General features: G+C 40.3%; 1 protein-coding gene across 1 annotated transcript; it reads left to right on the forward strand.

Annotated features, from left to right (window-relative positions):
* The first annotated feature begins 2,743 nt into the window (after positions 1 to 2,743).
* LOC141765400 (arf-GAP with dual PH domain-containing protein 1-like) lies at positions 2,744 to 17,479 on the forward strand. Its single transcript, XM_074631453.1, has 9 exons — positions 2,744 to 3,167; positions 5,850 to 5,980; positions 7,018 to 7,109; positions 12,850 to 12,932; positions 13,054 to 13,166; positions 14,963 to 15,109; positions 16,662 to 16,745; positions 17,286 to 17,348; positions 17,438 to 17,479. The coding sequence occupies exons 1-9, from the start codon at positions 3,080 to 3,082 to the stop codon at positions 17,477 to 17,479; spliced, it is 843 nt and encodes a 280-aa protein (XP_074487554.1). The 5' UTR covers positions 2,744 to 3,079.
* The last annotated feature ends 2,725 nt before the right edge of the window (positions 17,480 to 20,204 follow it).

A 20,204-nucleotide genomic window follows, 5' to 3' on the forward strand; every position in this document is an offset into this window, starting at 1 on the left:
CTTATACTGCTTTCAGATTAATATTGAACAAAGAAAACATACACTATATAGCTAAAAGTAAGCCTAACAATACACCGATATGGGATTGGAAAAAACAATGTCTTTTTATTTATTTATTTTTCCTTTATTTAACCAGGTTAGTCCTATTGAGATCAAAGATCTCTTTTACAAAGGAGACCTGGCCAAGACAGCAGCAAGACAGTTATAGTAAAAGTAACAGACAACACGTAAATTAACAACATTATAAAACTTGCTCATACAAAACACTTGCACACAGACAACCTGGACTGCAGCCATTTCACCAGAGCTTTAAACTCATCCAAGGAAACTAAGTTTTGAAGTTGAAGATCAGATTGTAAATTATTCCCAGCAGTAGGTGCCGAAAACCTAAAAGCTTTCTTTCCCAATTCAGTCCGTACTTTGGGAAAAATAAATTGCAAAATGTCCATAGAACAAAGATTATGACTTCCAGTTTTCCTTTTTAAAAGAGAAGACAAGTAAGAAGGAATTATACCCTGAATGCTTTTGTACACAAACACGTACCAATGACACATAAGGATGACCAATTCACTTTAGAGTAGAGTACACGATGGTGAGTCAAAGAATGACAGTTTGTAGTGAATCTCAGTGACCCGTGATAGACGCTATCCAGCATGCGAAGACAATGAGCAGAAGCATTCATATACAACACATCTCCATAGTCAATAACAGGCAAAAAGGTCGATTCCACCAGTTTCTGTTTCACACAAAAAGAAAAGCAAGACTTGTTTCTGTAGTAATATCCTAATTAGAGCTTCAGCTTGTTTACAACATACTGAATGTGCTTCTTAAAAAACAAGTGGTCATCAATTAAGAATCCTAGATATTTAAAATTAGATACCAAAAATTGACTCTTATATTTCAGCCACAAGAGCATTAGTGAGGTCGGTCACCAGGGTTAGGGTGTTGCCGAATACAAATTGCATGACAATTATTTTAATTAGTAACGTAATCCACTGGATTACAAAAAAAAATCTAATCTGAATTAAGGCTGTCATTCGATTAAAATAATGAATCGCAATTAATCACAGAAACCATCTCTGGACGTGTACTTTGACTTTTTTGGCCCATGTCCCATCCGCTAACATTGAGGGATGTATGACCTATACAGCAGCCAGCAAGCCACCAGGGGGCGATCCAGATGTTTTAACATCACTTTTGGGGAGGTGTCATGTCGTCCATCTTTAAATACAGTCTATATGCATCAAACTGGGAGAACCATTTCATTAAGGACCTGGCTGTGTGGTCATTGGCAGGTACTGGACAAGTGCAATGTTGAGACACTTGTACTTAAAACTTGCAGTAAAATTAATTACATGCAAAGTAGTTGATATTTAATTGAGGTGATCTGGACATACTGTAATTACCCACAGACACCACATGTAACCTAAAGGCATGTGTTTTCACTGCTGATTGTTTCCTTTGTAGTGATGTATAATTACACTACAGCAGACTGACTCATATGATGTTGAAATGTGGCCGCACTGTGTTCATTTTCATAAACTTTACAGTCAACCACACCCTGTTGTCTTGACTTCCTTCATTATATCCTACAAAAATTAAAACATTTAATCTAAATGAACCCAAACGTATTGTATTAATTCTAGGGCTGTCAAAGTTAATGCGCTAATAACGTGTTAACGCAAATTCGTTTTAACTCAACTAACTTCTGTAACGCATTAATGCAATAGATCTTTGGGAGGTTGTAGCGGGCTCAGTTGGAAGAGAGAAGAGTGAAGATACTGGCATCATATGAAACTAAAAAACCTGATGACTCCATCGGTACCAACCATGTCATGCTCGCTTGTAAGAAAAGGAGGTTAAATAACGCTCCAAACTTACGCTACATTTCAGCGAGGAAAAACTGTCATGTCCATTTTCAAAGGGGTCCCTTGACCTCTGACCTCCAGATATGTGAATGTAAATGGGTTCTATGGGTACCCACGAGTCTCCCCTTTACAGACATGTCCACTTTATGATAATCACATGCAGTTTGGGGCAAGTCATAGTCAAGTCAGCACACTGACACACTGACAGCTGTTGTTGCCTGTTGGGCTGCAGTTTGCCATGTTATGATTGGAGCATATTGTTTTATGCTAAATGCAGTACCTGTGAGGGTTTCTGGACAATATCTGTTATTGTTTTGTGTTGTTAATTCACAATAATAAATATATACACATACATTTGCATAAAGCAAGCACCACTCCCATGTTGATAAGAGTAATAAATACTTGACAAATCTCCCTTTAAGGTACATTTTGAACAGGTACAAAATGTGTGATGAATTTGCGAATAATTAACAGGTATTCATAAGCTTTGAAGGAACTAGATGAGGAAACTGTGATTATCAAAGTCTCAAACCTTTTCTAAAGGTCAGTTCAATAATGTGACCGATCTACTTTATCACCGAGCTCCTCTTCAAAATGCTCCTCACAGGTAAGTAGGTGACATGTCCAGCATGCTGCTGCTGCTGCTGCTGCACACCTGGCACCAGAGAGATGTGCAGCACAGCTACCTAACATCGAATTATGCGGAAAAGCAAGTTTGAACAACCTCTGCATGTCACTTCCTAGTCAGTGTGTAGCCTACTGTAGTGGTTTCACTCCACCCACACACACACACACACACACACACACACACACACACACACACACACACACACACACACACAGCCTCCTCCTCTGCTTGTTGCAGTGATTTGGCTCCAGACTTTGTGCAGCAGGACTCAGCCTCTCCAGCCTCCTACCACCTACCTGAAGGCTGTCAGCTCTGTAAACTCTTAAAGGACCGCAGTGAAGGAGAGAAGAGAGATCGGATGGTTATCTGAAAAACTTTGTGAAGAGGCCTTGATTTGATTCTCCTTCTTCAAGCGGAGGCACACCTCACCTGGTCTCACCTGGCTGCGCGGAGGGATCATACCTGTGCGGACTTGCCCCCCAGATTAGGACTCTAGTGGGGGAGTCGAGGCCGAGGAGACAGACACACCTTTACCTGCCTCCCTCTTTCTCTGTGTGAAAGCGGAGGAATCTGAAATCTTGACATGACGGTAAATGAGAGAGCAACTCGAGCTCTGCAGAAGATCCTGCAGAACCCTGGAAATGAGGCTTGCGCAGACTGCGGCGCACCTGGTAAGAAGAGTCTTTAATTAGCTGTTAAATTATGTTCTGAACGAGGAAGTGAAACTAATGTTGCAGAGATGTGACGTGCAGTGCAGGAGGGTGCAGAGTTACCTGAGCCAACAGGTAAAGGTAGACTATAATCATTAAAACACATCATGTTCATCCAACCATTCCAGGACAAAGTACTTGATATTTAACATTAACACTAAATGTGCAACTTTTTTGTGCATATTTTTGCTATTCTGTGTGGCGAAGTGAGAGAGGAACTGAGAGGAATAGAGTTTTCCTGCAGCACGTGAAGGTAACATTCAGCAGGTGAAGCAGAGAAGAAGCTTCCAGAGTCCAACAAGTCTCCACATGCAGAGTGAAGGGCTCCTACTGTACAGTACACACCCCACCACAGCTATGGAGGTCCCCTAGGAGGTCCTTTATATGCTCACATAGAACATGTAGGTAGGCTACAAACATTATAGGAACTATAGAAAGGCAAAGCAGTCAGCTGAAGAAGTGGATTAGAGTTTAAAGGGTTTAAAGATTTCAGGCTCGCTGACAAACTAAAAGATATTGTAGGCCAAATGATTTGATGCCCTTTTATGCTGATTGTTTTACCCAAATAAGTCACTGCAATAACCTCTGACATACTAAATAAATATAGATATTGCATGGTTAATCTTTAAGGAATGTGAGAGGAAAAGACTTCCAACTAAATCATTTTTTTTTCTCAAGTAAATGGAAATTTAGGAATTAATTATGTCTCATATTAAATTCAATATAGGACATTATTCTACACATCTTAAGGCCCAGATACACAAATCCGTCATCAAAGACCTAGCGGCGATGAAGGCCGACTGTTGCGTTGCCTTTGTCTTGGCCGACAAGTTGCATTTGAACACACCGCAAAGACGACAGCCGACGGCCAGTTAGCCCGTACGTTCTGCGCCTGCGTGAGATGAAATAACTCTCCACACCAGCAGGTGGCAGTGGTCTGTAGTCGTCATTCAAAAAGGGAAACAGGAAGACCGAGGACGGAGGATATACAAGCCGCTGTTATGATACGTACATGAAACAAAGCGGCGTCTGTCGATCATTTTCACACCGCTCTCACTCACCACTTAGCTTCATTCCAGATGTTGTTGTGAAAATATCCGTGTGTTGGAATGATCAGATGAGATGAAGATGAAAAATGAGAAGAACCTTCTGTGTGTGTCCTCTTGACTTTACTTGTTGGCTTGCTTGCCTCACGTCCGTTTCTCTTCTCATGCACTGATTCGTTTAAGCCGAACAGCCAATCAGAGTGATTTCTCTCACCGACGAGCTCCGCCGCCGATTCAACATGCCGAATCGTCCGAAAAAACGGGCAGACTAGAGCCGACGGTGCGGGACACACCGCAAAAACTAGACTGACAGACGCTCACCGACCGTCTGCTTGGTGTGTCAGGACCTTAAAGCTACTACGAAGAACTTTCATTTCATGTAGATTTTGGTAAAGACAGGACAGTTGTGGTCGAAGCGAGGAGGATATTAGTTATCAAGGAGGATTTATTTCTGTAGTAGTGATCTGACTACAGTCTAAATACACATCTCTGCATTTAGGCACTTTAAAATGTAGTAGGGTGTAAGTAACTGTGCTGTGATGGACAGCTGTCTCACCATCGGTTGTTAATGGTCTCAAGGTTTTATCTTTTGTTTGTCTCTTTGTCGTATTTGATTGGCTCTTTGTTCAGTATGCGTTTTGCTCTCATAAGACTCCTCTTATGTATCATTGTTTTAAATTAGGTTTGTGTATTCACAGAGAAATTGTTCCTATTCCTTTGATTGATCAGTCTATTGCCATAAAATTTATCAACAACAATTCTGATTATCAAATAATCAGTAATCATGTTTTAAGATGTCTCGTTAATGTACGACTATATAATTTCACAAATTTGTGAGTTTTTTCTCGTTAATTTGCTACTTTAATCTCAGAGAATATCAAAAAAAAATTTCTCCTAAAATTCCGACTTTATAATCTTGCAAATTTGTGATTTTTTTCTTGTAAATTTGCCACTTTATTCTCAGAGAATATCCAAGTTTTTTTTCTATTAAATATACAACTTTATGATCTCCCAAATTTGTTTTTTCTCATATATTTGCCACTTTAATCTCAGAGAATATCCAAGTTTTTTTCTCATAAATTTCTGACTGTATAATCTTGCAAATTTGTGAGTTTTGTCTCGTAAATTTCTGACTTTATAAATTTTTTTCATTCATTTATGACTTTTGTTTTTTCTCTAAATATTATATATAATATATAAGTCTGATATTATATTTAATAAAGATGTCATATTTATTTTCGGACCGTTCCTTGGTGTCTGAGAACTTATGATGTTTTCACTATTTTTGGGGCATTTATTAGGCTAAAAGATTAATTAATTAATTAATTAATTAATTAATCAAAAAATGACTGATCGATTCATTGATAGAATCAGTAAAGATAAATAAAATAAACAATCATTAGTTGCAGCGTTAATTCTTAGCCTTACAAAACATCCAGGTAGGTATGTATTTTTGACTCTCTGGATTTATAGCTTGTTCTATTAACAAGATAAATATAACCACCCATCGCTCTTCATCCATTTTTCTCTCCATCCCCACCACACTCTTCTCGTATCCATCCCCATACACTAATACTATATGTGTTCCTCTGTGCAGACCCCGGGTGGGGCTCCTGCTCCCTGGGGGTGTTCATCTGCCTGGACTGCTCCGGGATCCACCGCAACTTCCCCGACATCAGCAAGGTCAAGTCCCTGAGCCTCTCCCACTGGGAGGATCACGAGGTCGAGGTGAGACAGCTGCTCAATGTTTTGGGATCTGTACTTGCTTGTTTTTGTGTTGATTTGTTATTTATTAACAAAATCTGATCCATCTGTAATTCAGTCAAAGGATAAACAGGAGTTTCAATGACTAAGACCTTTCTTTTCTGTTCTTTTTAAGTAACATTTCTCTGGGTTGGAAGGTTGAGCTCACGGTATGAAACTGAGGTGATAATTTGAAAAAGCTGGTTGACGAACAATTTGCTTCCACAACAACCACCTGCCACTCTCAGCTCAGTTTATGTATTTGTGTACATAGTTAGTAACATACTTATTGTAACCCAAACCACTATTTTTTTTCCTAAACCTAAAGTTGTTTTGTTCCAGTTCACAACGTTAAGTTTCACTTTCACAACGTGGTAGGTGCAGTTTTGGCCGTCTGAAGCGTTGTAACGGTGGTGATAACCGCTGATAACGTCCATTCAGTCGGGTGATAACGTTTGAAATGGGTGCTGAGAGAGAGAAAAATGAAAAAGCTAAAATGTTTTCCAAATTTTTTAGATACCGTATCAAATGTCCTCCCTCATAAAAGTCACATATTTGCTACGCTACGTGATATTACCGATTAATGATGGATGACTGATCTTACTACAGATGTGATTATGGAAAAGTAAACTACGGACTATAAAAGGTACCACTTAAAATTAAGAAGCATCACAAGAGGAAAAAAGTTTCCACTTTTCATTTTGAAGCCTTTATTGGGAAATAAATCAAGTACCCATCAATCATATTTTAATGTTACAACAACACATTCGTGCCCAGAGTTCCTTGAAACCGTGCCGGGGCTTCACAGAAACCAGATAATAAATGATGTCGGTGCTCTGCACATCTTCATCTAAACAGAATGTGTTGCATTTATCATCTCAGCTCTCTGATTTATTAGTTATTATTGTAACATCGCTAAAGATTGTATTCCTGTTGGGTTTGTTCTCCTGTTGAGCAGATAAAGGTTTGCCAAGGTGTCGTTCACCCTTCAACAGTCTCAGTTCATGTGTGTGTTTTGTTAGTTCATGGCTGAGAATGGTAATGACCTGATGAAGAGTAAATACGAGGCTGCTGTTCCCGTCTACTACTACAAACCAACCTACAGAGACGGCCAGTGAGTAACCATAGCAACACACACACACACACACACACATATAAAAAAAAAAATATGCTATCAGAGGTACAATTCATACATTTTCTTTTTTAAACATTGTGTTTTCACCAGTGTGTGATCATGTGTAACCATTCCTGTTTTTGTTAGTACATGTGTGTGTTTGTTTGAAGAACGGAGCTATTTTTGAACATATGTACACACATACAGTATGAACGTAAAGCCTTAAATCCATTACTTTATCTTTAAGAGTTATTCCAGTCACTTTATCACCTGCTTGTATTTAAAAACCCTTCCCATCTTTTGAATGCTTTACCATATTAGACATCTCATTATACCAGAAATCTAGTAGTCGATACCAATACCAGTGATTTCCACGATTCTCGATACAAAATACTACGGTAAAAAAAAAAAAAAAAAAAAAAAATCCCATGTGAGGTGTCTATATATATATCCTCGGATTGCAAGCAGTAGTTTAAATTCACCGACATGGTAACATTTCACTGGGTAAAGGCTACCAGAGGTGGGACCAAGTCATTGTTTTGCATGTCACAAGTAAGTCTCAAGTCTGTGCACTCAAGTCCCAACTCAGATCTCTAGTCCTAAAAAAGCCATATGCACTCTGCATCAACTGTATCGTCATTTTAACAGCAGAGTAACTGGATCCAACTGGTGCTCAGTAACGTAACGTTAGTTCTTCATGGTTTTCTCCTGGAACTTGACTGGATGCTGTTAGATTGGTTCAAACTAAGTGGATCTGGGGAGTTAAGTGTAAGATAATAAAATGCAAGTCCAATTAACATTCACCGGAAATAAAGAGTCCAGAGTTCAATAAATAAAACAAAAAACACCACTTTTCAGAGATTTAGCAATAAGAGATACGAAAAGATAGAAATTCAGTTCAGTTCAGCATTTTTCCCCCACGAGTGAATCCTCTTCTCGATCATAAAGGATCTCTGCATCTCTGCATCTCTGCATCTTGCTGCTGCATGGCACTGTTGTGTGTGTGTGTGTGTGTGTGTGTGTGTGTGTGTGTGTGTGTGTGTGTGTGTGTGTGTGTGTCAAACTCCGACACAGAGAGCAGAGGACAGAAGCGGCCGCATTTGGCACTTGGCGGGTGTTAATTTCGGACCCTGATCACAGGCATCGTACGGTAGCCCCCCTTTGGGGTGAGAAAACATTCACTTTGTGGCGAAGCAATTTCGCATATTCACGTTTGCGTAGAGTTCAACTTTGGTGAATTCTTCACTGTAGGCTCAGCGTCCCTGGTGATCTATGTGTTATGTAACAGTTAAAGTAAGAGCAACTTCAACATTTGAAAATAAAATTGTATGCATAAACACCAAGTTTGTATAAATCAATATGACTCTTGAGTCAAGGTCGCCCCCAAGCGCATCTTCCCCGGGTCATATACAAGATTTTATTTTAATTCAGTTTTATAATATCAAAGTTATTCTTGTGTACATAATATATTGATATTCAATTTATTTAAATTTTTTTTTGTAGTTTTTCAGTTCGAGTGGAACTTGATTATTATAAGATTTTAAAAGTTTCCTCCATAAATTGATAGTTTCACAGAGAAGCTGACTTTCTAACATGTTCTCATTTACATCTGAAGGTGTTTTCTGCTTTTTAAGATGTTGTTTGAAATCATACTTGCAAGGTTGCAGGGTTTAAAGCTCTGTCCTCCTCACACTGAGCAGTAGTAGTTGGAGATAAAGTATGTTTGGAAACCATTCAGCTGTTTCAGTGTGAAATATTCAGCCCCTGTGACGGCGCTCTACAGCTCTCTATTTCCTGCTTCCCTACCAGGCAGATTTGCTCAAGCTTGGTCAGGTTGTCTGTGGAAAGATGATTAATGGGATTCAAGTCTGGGCTTTGAGTCTGCCATTCAAGGCATTTTTAACATTCTGGCTGTGAAGCGAAGTCCAGTAGAACGGCACCACGACTCATAACTCATAATAATTAGGATTATATCGCTGAATGTTGTTAGTATATCGTGTTGATCACGCTGTTGAAGTCTCATTGTTTACAATACAAGCCCAACATTGGACTGAATGCTCAGTATTTTCCTTTTCCTTTGTTGTGATTAATATTATAATCATTAAATGTCATGAGAGCGCAGACGCAAGACCTTTAAATGTTTTGAAGGATTGCAGAGAACGTTAAAGTGTACAGAAATATGATTAAAGAGGAGAACAATAAGTTCTTTCTGTGTGTTGTCTCCCGATCTTTAAGAGGATGTTAAACGCTTTAGACTCGTCTCCGCTGTGAAATAAGTGTTCTTGACTAAGAACATTGCCTCGTTCTCGCCCTGAACACAAACGCTAACCGTTCCTCATTAACAGTCAGTTTCTCCACCTTTGTACTTTTTCCTCTGGTCTCTAACAGCTTGTGTCCATCCTCCTCCTCTTCTATGTTTTAAATGTCTTCTGTTTCATGCTTCCTGCTATGATGCCTCCCTGCAGATCTGCAGTTTCACTAAGTGATTATGACATTATATGATTTTGTAATATTACTTCTTAATGACTCAGTCGTGACTGAGTGTCAGCCTTTTGGCACTGGATGTATGAACCAGTGTCAGTGTGTGTAACCTGTGAGGACATGACTCTTGGCTAATAGCTGCTATTAGAGCAGCTGTCAATTCACCCACAAACAATAGACTATATAATAACTCTATAATTGTTATAACTCGGTTGTTGGCAGGTCCAGAGCTAAAGTCCTAATTTATAATCCTTCTTAGGGTGCTTTTGAATCAGGGATCCGGGCCCGGATCTGAGTACACTTGTCCCCAAAGTCCAGTTAGATTGATTAGTGTGAACCCCCGTACCGTACCCGGGCACGGTTCGTCGATCCGTACTCCAGTCCACTTGAAAAGGTGGTCTGGAGTACGGATCATGTGTAATCGGGTACGGTTCGCATCAGGTGTGAAAGCCAACCGTATCAAAACACGGAAGTGGGCCGCTATTTAACGAGAGTAACGTTAGCAGTTAGCGAGTAGTTTAGAAAGGGCAGGCTCTTTCCAACGCCGCCGGTCTCCTCCGAAATCTGTATACATAAAACTGTTTCATATCTACAGTATGTCTGTATCTGTGCGCAGCGGCCATAGCCCAGGTGATAAAGCAGGAAGGCAGGCGAGAGGTTCCTTAAAATATGGACAATAGTAGACGATGGGGTCGGGCGATGTTTGTTATTTTATTTAGCGAGTTTAATGTTCTGCCTCCGAAGAACGAGAGCCGCTCAGCTGCTCAGCGGACAGAGAGAGAGAGAGACAGCGAGGGGAAACAGCGTATAGAGTCGGCATATTTTCACATCAAACTCTGTGAAATAAGAGTTTATTTCAACCAGACCAGAGTTGGTGTTGTTATAAAGACTAACGACGACAGTATTGGTGAGTTTTATGTAAAACTTTTCTAATGTGAAAGCTGAACGAAGAGGGGGGGCAATCGTACTCGGTCACGGCACGGATCAATCGTACCTAATGTGAAAGCGCCCCGAGTGTTTCCTCTAGGTTGACTGCTGCCGCCGTAGTTCTCCAACACGTTTGGCACACGGGAGACGTTTCAGTCGGTCTGCAGTCTGCAATCTCACCGCTAGATTTTGCCAGATTCTACACATTCAAATCCACATGACCACTCTTTATATCGGCATAAATTAGATCCGCCGCCCGTCACTTATTTAAAAAGAAAATACTCACATTTTATAGCTGGTTTGCCTGTTTACACCTGGCCTGTTTACACCTGGCCTGTTTACACCTGGCCTGTTTACACCTGGCCTGTTTACACCTGGCCTGTTTGCCTCCTGTTATTTCCCTTTTCCAAAAGAACACCAGGAAGCAAATGCCAGGAGTTGAGTTCTCATTAAAACTAAATGATGACTGGTGTGTTATCTGCATGCTTAACTAAGCAGAGAATGTAGCGTTTAAAAGGCTGTTTTATAAAAGGAGTCCGGCACAGTGCTCACTCCACATCAAACACACCGGGGCTACATTACAGCACTTACTAGCAGTTTACATAGCAGACACTCGACTGTCCTGCTGTTATTACAGACGTGAACTGACCACAAACACCTCGTTTATGGACTCGTGGCGTTGCTCCGCTGCAGAATGAATACAGGGGAAACACAGGAGTGGATATTTGGTGTTATTTTTGTCAGGCCTTTACAATTAGAGCGGAAACACTGCTTCTAAATGTGCAACTTTATTTGATCTTATAAAGCAGTTTGCTGCTGATGAGAGAGAAGACCACTGACCGTCCGGGAAGTCCTTAATGACGGTTATTGTCTGCCATATTGTGAGAATTAAGTCAAAGCCAACCAACACCGTTTTTGAAACCATTTCTGAAGTGTTTTTTGTCGGCTGTCTCTGATGCACTCTCCTGTAGACTCACTCCGGCTGTCTGGTATCATGTGTGTTGTGTTGCTGTGTTACTGCAGCGGGCAGCTCCCAGACAGGAATGTTTGGAATTGTATTAATGTGAAGCGGGGAGTTTTTAGAGAAGAACAAACCTCTTCATGTGGCATAAACTGATGCACAAGCTGCCGAGTGTCTTTGTTTCACTGAGTAATGTAGTGTGCGTGTTTTGAATGGAAGGAGTAGCTCACCGCTGTATCTGTAAACATGAGCCTGAGGCCAGATCAGATCTCCACACCTTCCTCCAGCACACATTTATACACACATGCATGAAGCACCTCCTGCGATCGTTAGTAATACAGACTGCTGCAGAGGAATGTGGGTGTGTGTTCCCTCTCGGTTCAATGTACAAAAAGAGCTGACTCAACTTGACCCATTAGGTTTTTTATTGGCATCTGTTTTTAAAGTCAGAGGAAGTCAACCTGCTATCAGAGTCGAGGATCAAACGCACACACAAAGATAAACAAGTTGTTGACAAAGAATAGGATTTGTTCTTCTGTCATTTAAGTGTAGCGTTTCAATTCAACTATTTATTTTTCTTTAAATAGATTAAAAGAGGAGAGAGAATATCTGGAGGGAGATCAGTCCACTGTTTAGTTGCTGTAACTGAAAAATCTGTTTGATTAAATGTTGTGGAGCAATGTTTTATATTTCCCGTCTCCCCTCGTTGATGATCCTGGTTCTCTGACTTCATTATGATCTGTTAGAATAAATAGTTTAAACCTGCAGTATCTTATAAAGTAAACAAACACAACAGAAACAACACAATCAAAGTTGTATTTTTCGATAATATTGTAATAGTGGTATGAGTTTTTTTTTTTTTTTATCCAGTGCTTTAAGAGCTGGTTTAAAGGCTAAAGCCTGGTCTGACATACTGCTAAATACATCACTTTAATCGTTTCATACTACTGAGGAACGCAGTATGCAGTGTGTACTGCGTTTGTCAGTAGTATGTAGTTGGCGGTTTGGAATACAGCCTTAGTCATAAAGATAACAACGTTACTCTCAACCAGAGGAGTCGCCCCCTGCAGGCTGTTAGAAAGAATGCAGGTTTAATGCACCTCAGTGTTGGCTTCACTTTTCAGAACCAGAACATTTATAAAATAAAAAAATCTTTATACTTTTACTGAAATAGGCAGTAAATGATGAACTGATCTACTTGAGCAGAACAGTTGGTGCTCTTTCTAGTCTTCTGTCAGCCTTCACTATGCTTTAAGCCCAGCCTCTTTCTCATCTACCACAAAGTACACGAGACGTCTTTAAGTCGTCTGCTTTCAGCTGCTACTTTTTACAAGCGAGCTCTGTTGACACTTCATCTGTTTGTGTGTTCAGGACGTTGAGGGAGCAGTGGATTAGAGCAAAGTACGAGAGGAAGGAGTTCTCTGAGCCTGGCAAGAACTTTATATATGAGGAAGGTGAGTGTGTCCACACACACACACACACACACACACACACACACACACACACGCTCACATGCATTAAAACAAGAACACTTTCATGCTAATAACAAATGACCTTTTTGCTGGTTTCCTGCAGGAACTAGAGACGGCCTGTTGATGAAGAGAGGGCGGGACAACGGGCAGTTCCTCAGCAGGCGATTCGTCCTCTCGGAGAGGGAGGGGACTCTGAAGTATTTCACCAAATATGACGTAAGCAGCCACTTTTAATTAACACTTTACTGTGGCCACATCGCATGCAGCTAAACACACACACACTTCTTCACCTGCACAAAACTGTGCCTGCAAGACACCAGCAACCTCTCCTGTAATTAGACAGAGCCCTTTAGTTAGTGTTGTACGTCTTCCAGCACATGTGCGACACCCACCTACACACACATGCAACCACAACACAAATACCTTAATTAAGGAGTTTTTTCATGCAGTATAATTGTGTTATTTTCTCCTATTCTAAAATGGTGTATATGAATATTTCTGCAGACTAAAACGGGTCTATTGTGGGTCTCAGAGGGTTACGGACATCAAATGTTCTGTAAACAAAACCCCCGCATCATGTGCTGCAGTATTTTTTACACACTCTTTATAACCATACCGAGTGTGTACCCGCTCCCTCGGCTGCGTCTCTGTGAGCGTGCTCAGACAAGCTTAACCAGCAGACTGTCCTCTCTGTCAGTGAAGCTGATTCACTAAGCTGTACGCCACCCAAACCAATTAGGGCTGGAAGCACTGGGAGCGCTTTGTTTGTCACAGTGAACCAGCTCAAGGGAAGTGGGAATAATATATTTAAAATATACCAGAAAAAGAGACTGTCCCTTTCATTTTTTGTATATATGGGGTTTCCAGGGAGTTTTAACATAAGCGTTGTGGCATACCAAATCCTTTCCTCCCTGTTCTCCAGGACTTCTTTTCCCCGCTCTGTATTTCACTGTGTATTCTCCTGGTGGCTCTGCTGTAGCAAACAACAAAACAAAAACCCTCCTCATACAGTCACAGCAGCGATAAAAGAGAAAGTGTCGCTCAGGTGCTTCAGGTTGTTAAAGCCTTGAGGTGTGTAAAATATTCAGACACGAGTAACAGTCTGCTGGTTGCTTAGCACATTCGTCTCACTTTCTCTTGTTGTTGTTTTTTCTCAAGCTGGGGAGACTCACAGTGACAGAAAAGTGTAAAATCTAATCATCTGTAAAGTGAAAAAAAGCATGGCTGTGTGTGTTTTCTGTTAAGGTCAAGGGCAGAAGGTGCACACACACACACACACAGATTCTGTTCCCATTTAAATTCAAGTCAGGACAGGTTAAAGCACAGCTTCCACAAACAGGCGTGCTGGGATTAGTGTCGGTCTCAGGCGGGATGGTTATTAGCGATGCTGACTGATGTGTAGATATTATAGCTCTAGATTTGGTTTTCATGGTTAGAAAGGGCACAAAATGTGGCCCCCAAGCCGTGACTCCCTGCACACGCCTTCACTACATAACTACACTTCTGGTGAAGCAGTGGCAGAAAAAAGTTTTTTATCATGACAACTTTTATTAATTGGTCCCAGTCCATTTCATTCATGATGTATGTGTTTATTATTTAAATGAACTTTAAACAATTAATCACATAATTATATCTAAAATGGAAAACCAAAAAATTAAAAACACATGAAAAAATTTGCATTAAATAGAATAATAACAAAACAGCTGTCATTTCATTCTAATAGTGGAAACAATGTGTAGATATACACTATTTATTTATTTATTTATTTTATTTATTTTATTTATTTTTATTTATTTATTTATTTTATTTATTTTATTTATTTATTTATTTATTTATTTTATTTATTTTTTATTTTTTTTATTTTTGTATTTTAACATTTTTTTTATTTATCTTTTTATTTATTTATTTATTTATTTATTCAATGCCTATCTCCACCTCTCCTCTTCTCCTCCCTCTTCTCCCTCTCCTCCCTCTTATTGTGTCCACCTCTCCTCCTCTCCTCTCTCCTGCAGGCTAAGGAGCCCAAAGCAATGATCAAGGTGGATACCATCAACGCGACCTTCCAGCCTGAGAAGATAGGAAACCCCAACGGCCTGCAGATCACCTACCTCAAAGACTACAGCACCCGCAACATCTTCGTCTACCATGACAACGGCAAGGTCTGTATCTCTGTACTGTGTGTGGTGATCTGTGCATTTAACAGAGCCTAAACAGAACAGTGATGGTGCAGGGCTGTAAATATATCATAGACTTTCCTTCTAACTGTTTTCTTAACTGTTTAACTAACTTTAATTACAGCATAAGTTGCCATTGACATCGAATATTTGTCATCCATCTCATTAAGTGTTGAAACTACCTGGTAGGTGTGGTTGTTGTTGTTGTGGGCGAGTCTTCAAACCTTTTCAGACCATCTGTAACAATTTCTGCCTGCTGATGAAATCCATTAGCTGATGACATTCAAGCTCCACATCCATCATTCATGATTGAAATATACGGAAGAGTTCAGTGTTGACGTCTGGTCGAGAAGTTATTTGTGGTCTAACATTTCAGAGTCCGCTGCATCGAACGCAGCATCAGAAACATGAACTGATTTAGAAAATACAATCCGAATTACATTCTGACCAACTATTCACAAGATGCACATGTCTCATGTTTCAATGCAGACAAAACCAAAGAAAAGAAGCACATGCACTCCAAACACAAAGTACATATATTGTGTGTGTTGTGGGCACGGATCGACGAGCCGTGCCCGAGTACGGTTCGGAGTGTTCACACTAATCAAACAAGCTGGACTTCAGGGACAAGTGGACTCGGATCCGGGCCCGGGTCCCTGATGTGAAAGCACCCTCAGATGTAGGGCTGTCGTGGTGAAGGAATTTCCCCGGTGGTGATGATAATTGGCTTTTTAACAGCGCGATATGCGGTATTATTGCAACTTTTTTTTCTTTATGGGATGACTTTATTTATTCAGATTTTAGTGCTTTATTGTTCGTCTATTATTAGGTATATTGTTGCTTTTTAAATGACAAAGATGACGAATTAAATACTTGTTTATTGTTAAATGCAGAACAAAGAAGGGGATTGGTTGCGTCTGGTTGCTATGAGTACATGCTCTCGATGAAGGGAATTTGATGAACCACGTAGGGAGACAGGACGGTCCCGTCAGTCTATGTGTATTCATTTCTCCTCCATTGTTGTTGTCCAGCACTTGTAGGATGTGACGGTTGGTCTTTGTGGAGTTTTACCCCAAAGTTAATTTTTCAACTCTCAACAACCAGAAAAAAAACCCGTATGTGCAGCGCTCAGCACAGAATAGACGCTCAGCGCCTCGTCACGCTGCTGTCGTTTGTAGCGGAGTGTAAAAAATGCGTCGCTTTTATTGCAAAGAATTCAAAAAAGAAAAAAACGTGAACATAGCGGTTGTGGCGGTTGCGTGCCATCCCATGCAATATTACAGTTATTGTGACAGACTTATTTAGTTCAGACAGATTTGCTTTGCACTTTTTTTTACAATACAAGATAGTCATGATAGTAGTATATGTGATGATTGTGATTATCAATCATGTGATAATATTTTGTGGCTGCGTCTGAGCTGTGTTATCCTCAGAGACTTCACACAAACCTCCGGTATTATCTTTCTAAGTGATAAAGGGGAATAAAAATAATGACAGGAATAACTCACAGACTGTCTCTCCTCTCTGTCTTCATCAGGAGATCGTAGACTGGTTCAATACGATCCGTGCAGTTCAGCTTCACTATTTATTGGTGGCCTTTCCTGGAGCTACAGATGCTGAGGTGATTACACACACACGCACACAAACACACACACAGTGGGACACAGAGGACGCAAGGAAGCATAAGTTAGCGTAATGAAAAGCATCTCCAGTCTGTATTGTTTTGATTTCCGGCGGTGGAGACTTTTACTGGGAACGTGGCTGCATGTCGGCGACACTACACGCAACATCCAAGTTATCTATCTGCTAAGTTAACCTCCCGTACGGTGAACTGGAGACTCAGTTGTCTGTTGTGCTCATACACTGCAGCTGGCGCATCGTTGCATGCGAGGCATAAATCTTGTCGGTTAATAATCAGTAAACGAGGGTCGGTTATCGTTTAAGAACATTTTTCATAATTAGCATCCCTATTTGCATACAGAGCGTAGAAGTGAGATCCAATCACAAGTGGTCACTGTAGACGCAGGTGTGAACTGACGTACTTAGAGCTGTCCACTTGTGATCGGATCACCCAAGACGCATGTTAATGCCAGGTGTGAACGGGGCCTTTGTATCTTCGTGGTGTTGTTCTTCATCCGTTCGCTTTGCTTGTTGTTTTCAGCTGGTACCCAAACTTACCCGGAACTTTCTGAAGGAAGGATACATGGAAAAGACAGGGCCCAGGGTAAGTAATGCACACTGTAAACCTTTATTTAAAACACACTTTTCTTTTCCTTCTTTGCTATATTTCCTTGTGTGTGTCTCTCTGTGCAGCCGTCAGCTTTTACAATTTTCAGCATCAAGTACACAAATTGATTATTTTCATAAATCGCTAAATGTAGATCTTGGTATATTAGATTTATTATTTATTTTTTTCATATTCAGGATTAAAAACACACCGAGTCTTTGAAGCTGATATACATAAATACCTGAGGTATCTCTCAACAGGGCAGCCGGCGATAATAACGGTTATATTCACTCCAAATGGAATTTAATTCCAGGGGTCCGGAGGTATTAATTAGCAATAACCAGACCTTATTGCGGCACATTCGTCAATTAAATCAATATAAAACGCTGTTCACGGGGACAGAAAGCTGATGGTGTTCTATGATTTGTAGTAATTATAGAGATCAGCAGTAATTATATGGAAATGTCCACGTGTTCCAGTTTTTTCCAGCTCAAATTGCCAGCTGTGTTTTGCTAAAGATATGATTGCACTGAATCACATTAGCTTTACAATGTGACATATACACAAGTGTGTGTGTGTGTGTGTGTGTGTGTGTATGTATGTGTGGCAGCAGTGATTTAATTCTCCTGGTCAAAATGTGTTTCACAAAGCAGAGATGGGGGTCACCTCAAGAATTACACGAGGTCCCTGGAGAATACTGATTTGTGAACGGGGCAGAATTGACTTTTCTATGATGGACTGCTCTCCAGTTGCTATTATACTGTAGATATGATATGCAGATTACCTGTTAAAATGTGGTAAATCCCATCCGTCATAAAGACGAGTGAGGCTGTGTCCCAAATCATTCACTCATTCACTCATTCACTGCTCCCTACTCACTATCTAGACCAGGGGTCAGCAACCTGCGGCTCCGGAGCCACATGGTGCTCTTTAGCTCCTCTACAGTGGCTCCCTGTGGATTTATAAAAATGGAAATGTATAACTGTTTTTTGTTTACATTTTCATTTTTATTTATCATTGTTGTAGGTCTATGGCACGACTGTACGACAGAGTATTAGGGCCACATTGAGGGAAAAAATGAATATGAGATTTCGAGAATAAAGTCGTAATATTATTAAAATAAAGTCAGAGGTTTACGAAAAAAGTCGTAGTATAATGAGAATAAAGTCCTAATATTATAAAGTAGTCATTTTACGTGGTATTTTCTTTTTTTCTCATAAAGTTATGACTTTATTCTTGTAATATTACGCCTTTTTTCTCGTAATATTCTGACTTTATTCTTGAAATCTCAGATTTTTTTCCATCAATGTGGCTCTAATACTCCGTAGTACATTTGCACTTTGGCCCTCACTGCATTAGACTTATATACTATATACTGAGACTATAAACTGTGTTACCTTCATCACAATGCTCAAATGTTTTCCGGCTCCAGACCGTTTTTTTTGTAGGTTTTGTTTTTGCCTGAAATGTCTCTTTTGATAGTAAAGGTTTCTGACCCCTGATCTAGGGAGTTCTATGTAGACGACTATATACTGAGCTCATCAGCCAAATGAAACAACACTTTAGGAAACGACTCGGGTCAATCCGCTCTACTAATTGCGTTTTTGCTGGCATGCAATTAAAACGCTCCAGATCAACGTCGACTGGTGGACCATCCATAATAAATACCAACATGTATTTTTGTGATAAATACCTATTGTCAGCTATTTTGTTGAGTTTCCACTTAGCAAAATGCTCTGAGTGAATTTAAGTTCCCCTGGTAAGCAGCAGGATATATCAAGGGCTTTTATTGTGAAAGTTAAGAACAGAAGGAGTAAAGCTGCCGTTAATGTGGGGGCAATAAGCGTGTTTTCCCCAAATCAATGAGTACTTTGTGGCCGTTTCTGCTGTGATGCGGTTCTGTTCACATTAAATTTAATATTTTCACACCTCAACTCATAGATTTGTCTGAGTTGTGCTGCTCTATCTCCAGTCCATCCGTCTGCTATTTTTTCTTCAGCACAATAGAGTGCACCAGGGATGATGCATTTTTGTAGGCCAAGCAGGAAGTTAGCATCGCCCTGGTTTCATCGCCAAAACGCCGATAGGATTGTTCCATTAGGTTTTAAGTTATTGCAGAAAATAGGCTCACGTTTATGATACTTTTTGTTCAGCAAGATAATCTCCACAAATGAACACCACTTTTATGATTTCTGAAGCGTGAATGCAATCGCCAGAAGTAAAAAGCTAAGGTTAGGCTATAAACAAACTACACCTCAGTTGCATGAGTATAAACACAACGAGGCTGTAAAGGAGGACGAGTCGGCGTGATGACGTTTAGTAGTCTCATTTTGCCACTTGTTATCAACCGACTTTTGTAAGACACATAAAGGCTTCAAAATGTATGAGTGGGGGGATTTATTATTATTAACAAAACATTCAAATCTCTTCAGCTTATTTCAGGCATCTAACTAAAAACCCATTGACTTCCAAACGAGGGAACAGGAAGTGCAAATCTATGCAGGATGGTGCTCGGTTAGTGACCATCGTTGTCTACTGAATTGAGTTTCAGACTAAATTTCTATTTATCTAGTTGGACACAGTTCCCTCCTGTGATTCCAGCTCCCACTATTCCTGCTTTAATTGAATAGGAGCTGAGCTAAGAGGTTAACTCACCCAGCTGTCAGTGTGGCTGCTTTCCACTGCTGACTGACAGCTGAGAGGACCTACCTGCCTGCCTGCCTCACCGTCCGTCCATCTGTCTGTCTGAGAGGGAATAAAAGGCTTCCGGCTGAGGATCAACTAAATCCTGAAGTGTCAAACCCTCCAACACAATCACAGACACATGTTGGAATTAAGCAAACGCACAAAGAG

The sequence above is a fragment of the Sebastes fasciatus genome, chromosome 3 (genome assembly GCF_043250625.1).
Source record: "Sebastes fasciatus isolate fSebFas1 chromosome 3, fSebFas1.pri, whole genome shotgun sequence".
In the NCBI taxonomy this organism is placed as follows: domain Eukaryota; kingdom Metazoa; phylum Chordata; class Actinopteri; order Perciformes; family Sebastidae; genus Sebastes; species Sebastes fasciatus.

Bases quoted from the DNA above. Each gene is read 5' to 3' on its own strand.
- LOC141765400 (XM_074631453.1), top strand. From the start codon at position 3,080: ATGACGGTAAATGAGAGAGCAACTCGAGCTCTGCAGAAGATCCTGCAG. The intron at 12,933-13,053 runs GTGAGTGTGTCC...GGTTTCCTGCAG, and splicing joins GAACTTTATATATGAGGAAG to GAACTAGAGACGGCCTGTTG. The intron at 16,746-17,285 runs GTGATTACACAC...TGTTGTTTTCAG, and splicing joins CTGGAGCTACAGATGCTGAG to CTGGTACCCAAACTTACCCG.